At 42.3% G+C, this 4,261-nt stretch overlaps 1 protein-coding gene across 1 annotated transcript in view; it reads left to right on the top strand.

The window, feature by feature from the left end:
* Window positions 1-4,261, top strand: part of CDK5RAP2 (CDK5 regulatory subunit associated protein 2) — a 194,473-nt gene that overhangs the window by 36,972 nt on the left and 153,240 nt on the right. The window contains exon 5 of the mRNA XM_008568766.1: window positions 2,047-2,123. Coding sequence (XP_008566988.1) covers window positions 2,047-2,123 — 77 coding nt within the window. The remainder of the gene's footprint in view (window positions 1-2,046; window positions 2,124-4,261) is intronic.

Raw genomic sequence — 4,261 nt, 5'->3', positions numbered from 1 at the left:
TTTAAAAAAAAAAAAAAAAAAAAGAATATATCAGCTCATACGTGGAAGCTGTCTGCCCTTCTGAGAGCCAGAAAAGGAATCCTCTATCTGAAGGGTGTTTCTGCAGTTTACACAAAACCACAGTTGAAGACATTGTGTACTGCCACTTAGTGTTCTTTATACAAAGATCAATTTCTTTTAGAAAAAGTTCTGTCTCATAGATGACTTCTTTAGTCCCTGTTGTTTGACAGTGAAGAAAATAACCTATTTTGAGCCCTCACTCCTAGGTTTTTTTCATTTACTAGCTTGTTTAGTCCTCATGTCCCTTAGGTCATGTGGGCTTTATGTTTTTCACTTGACACTAGAGGGATCTGAAAGGAGAAACGTTGCTTTCTAGCCCCCTGGACTTGTCCTTCTTAGGACAGTTACAGGGTCACACTTCCAGATTCGTATTCGATGTTAGCGTTACAGCAGGGCCTGTGTCTGTCTTGTTTACCCCAGTATCCTCAGTGCTAGGCCTGTCACAGGTGCTTGATAAGTGTCTGTGAAGTGAACGAGTGAGTGAGCATCCTCTGACTTACTACAGTCACCTAGTAAAGAGTAGAGGCGGGATTTGAACCCATGTCTTTCTGGTCCCATGCCCATGACTTTTCCATTTTGACTGTACTCTCAACCTGAGGTACTTGTTGCCCCAGGGCTACTTGGCAGAAAAGAGAGGGAGGCATGTCCTTCCAAGATTGTAAATTTTATTGGAAATGTTATTTTATTTTATTTTTTTTTCCTTTTTGTCTTTTTTTCGTGACCAGTAACAGGATCGCAACCCTCGGTGTTGCGCCCGTACCGCGACTGGCAACGGGATCGCAACCCTCGGTGTCGCTCCTGTACCATGCTCAGCCAGTGAGCGGACCGGTCTCTATATGGAATCCGAACCCTCGGCGGTAGTGCCGCCGCGCTCCCAAGCGCTGCACTCTACCGAGTGCGCCACCAGGCTGTCCCGGAAATGTTATTTTTATTTAAATTAATGCACATGTGTTAAGAGTAGAATGTAAGATTGGTATGAATTGTTAAAATAAAAGAAGAGAGAAATTTCAGACAAATCTTGGATTTACAGCAATCCTTTGCAAACTATGCACCCAGACCCCCATCCCTACTACATGAATTCAACTAATATTCCATCTGGGATGCATTTGCAGATAAGTTTGAGAAACCCACCACTGCTCCACTGTCTCACATTGCATCCCATTTGCCAAGGATTTTGTCTGTGGATTCTCACGTGAGTTGTAAGCCTAAGGCCATGTGTGACTCCCTTGTTCTAGTCAGTTAAGAGGAAGATGGTTGGCGAGCACTGTGGTGTCCCTCATAGACAGCTTGTCCCATGCAGTTGTGGCTTTTTTGTGAGTGAGTACACTGAAATCTTATATTGAAATGAGAGGCCATGATGCGACCTCCCACTTATCCATCCACATGTTTTACTTTTTTTAAGCTGTAACACATTCCCACTGCTACAACCGTCACATGCATGATTGTAAACAACTAGAAGTAATTGCCTTGGAATGGTAAAAGCAAACTGCAGAACTGCTTGTAAATTTGCTTGGCGGAGGGCAAACAATTTTTAAATCAGCCTCACTTGTATGACATTTATGCCTTGATATTTGAATGCTCTGGCTGTTAAAAGCTTGGAACATTTACATAATTGTTCCAAGTCTTGAGAACTCCAGGGCCTTCTTTTGAGACCACCAGTGTGTAGTAATTCCCTTTTCCCTGTGCCCTGCGGCTAATGAAGTTTTTGAATCTAACATCTGCCTATTACAAGCATCAGATAGTCAGGCCATAGTCAGTCTGTGCTGGAAGCGGTATCCCCACTGTTGATGTTCATAGGTCCTGTATTTTACAATGTTTCTTTTCTTTCCTAATCTTGTCTTGAAGAACATTGAACTCAAGTGCCTATTACAAGCATCAGATAGTCAGGCCATAGTCAGTCTGTGCTGGAAGCGGTATCCCCATTGTTGATGTTCATAGGTCCTGTATTTTACAATGTTTCTTTTCTTTCCTAATCTTGTCTTGAAGAACATTGAACTCAAGGTGGAAGTTGAAAGTCTGAAGCGGGAGCTCCAAGAGAGAGAGCGGCTGCTCATCAAAGCCTCGTGAGTACTTGTCATCCTGGCAAAAGCTTGCAGATCATGCAGGGCTTCTGATGGTGGGCACGGGGGCTTCTGATGGTGGGCACTGGGTTGGTCAGTAACGTAGAACCTTATGCTTTCCTAAGCCGGTTGTCCTCTATCTAGGCTCTGAAGACCCCCAAGGAGGTTTTTGTTTTTATTTAATTAAATTTACTTTTCAACAAGCTTTTAAGGTATAACATATTTAGAGAAAAATGAACAGATTGTAAGGGTACAGCATGATGAATTTTCACAAGGCAAACACCTGTGAAGCCACCATCCAGATCAGGAAAGAGGACATTAGCAGCCCCGTAGAAGCCCCCCTTTGTGCTCTCAGAACTTCTCCCCCAAAGATAACCACTGTTCTGATCACTGTTACCTCTATTGCTTAGTTCTGCCTGGTTTTGAACTTGATGTAAATGGAATTATGTAATATGCATTCTTTTGTATCTGGCTTCTTCCCATAGCAATATATTTGTGAGGTTCCTGTACGTTGTTAATTATATCTGTAGTTCAGTCATTCTCGTTCCTGTAAAAGCCTAGGGGATTGGAAGGGGTCCTGGTGGGTGAGGCAGAGAGGGAGAGGGTGGGGCTTCATCCAGAGTAAATGTTTTTTTAATCTGTCAGATGTTCTAGGGTCCCTTGCAATATTTTGGTTGAAAAGGATTCTACTGCTTAACAAAACATTTGAAAACTAGTATTTCCATTAATTCGTTTATTCATATATTTATTGAACAACAATTACAGTTCAGAAAATACAGTCTGAGAATTGGTTATTATTCATTGATTCATAAACAGTTATTTTGTAATTACTTGTGCCACACACGGAGGATATGAAAGGAGGCACCCCTTACTCTAAGAGCTCATTGAAGACTAGTGAGCCGTACATCACACCTGTAAACAAACAGCGTGTAAGAGAGGCGCAGTGATAGAGGGTGTCTGTGGGTGAAGTGGAGATGCTAAAGTGTGCTCAGTTTTGCTCTGTGAGAGTGGACTAAGACTTCCCAGGGCAGTTCCACTGAGGATCTGGCTGAAAACTCATGTGGAAATGCTTCATTTGTATGGCAGCAGAGCTCTTGCTGGCTGTGGTGGGCCAGGAGCATGGAGCCTTTGGCTTAGGGCACAGCTGCACTGCTCTGGACCAGTATAATTCCTTTCATTGCCACAGGGTCCAGCAGCTGGAAGATGGCCTGCTGTTGGCTTGAGCAGACTAGAGGATCCCAGGCTTCATCTCTAAGATATACTGAACTTGCACACATGGTATTTTCTGAAAGAGTAAATGAATTAATAAATATAACGAGATTAAGAAGTTTTTGGTTGATTGATTTTGGAGGCACATCATTCTCTGGGCAGGGAGGCAAATCTACTTCACCACGCCTGAAGATCAGTAATAGAATTTGATCTGTTTCATACTCAGTGCTCTGCCTGCTGCAGGTCTTGGCTAGGACATGTTTTTAGCAAAGCATGTACATGTGGAAACCCCAGCTCACAAAGGCTTGTGTGCACTTCTCAATACCGACACACAGGGTTGAATGTTTTGGGGGCTTGTGTACAAGTTTGTATGAATATATTTCCCAAACTGCCCAACCTGGTGTTCAAGGCCCTTTGTGGTCTAACCAGCTTTATTAATTTATTCAAAAATTATTTATTAAGCAGCTGTTGTGTGCTGCACTTGACTAGGTTCTTGAGGATACAGTGGTGATGCACAAAGGTACAGGAGGCTTACATTTTAGTGGGAGTGATGGTGATAAAATACTTGCAATAATAAATGTATAAATACAAATCAGGAAAAGAGATATGTGAAAAATAAAGGGAGCTATTAAAATTTGTAGCTGTGGGAGTAGATACATGGGTGTAGATATATAGCGAAGAAGGTGTCCCTGAGGAGGTGGCATTTGAGATGAGATCTGAGAGATAAATAGGAATTAACCAGAAAAAGTATTCAAGGAGAAGGGAATACATAGGTCTGAGGAAGTGTGAGAAGTCTAGAACACTAGTGTATTAGTCCATTTTGTGTTGCTTATAACAAAATACTTGGAACTTATAAAGAAAATGACATTTATTGCTTACAGTTTCTGAGGCTAGGAAGTCCAAAGTCCATCTGGTGGTGGTGACAGTGACCC

Source organism: Galeopterus variegatus, unplaced genomic scaffold, assembly GCF_000696425.1.
Source record: "Galeopterus variegatus unplaced genomic scaffold, G_variegatus-3.0.2 Scaffold439, whole genome shotgun sequence".
NCBI classification, from domain to species: Eukaryota; Metazoa; Chordata; class Mammalia; order Dermoptera; family Cynocephalidae; genus Galeopterus; species Galeopterus variegatus.
Note: the sequence above shows the minus strand (reverse complement) of the source record. Positions and strands in the feature narration are given on the sequence as shown.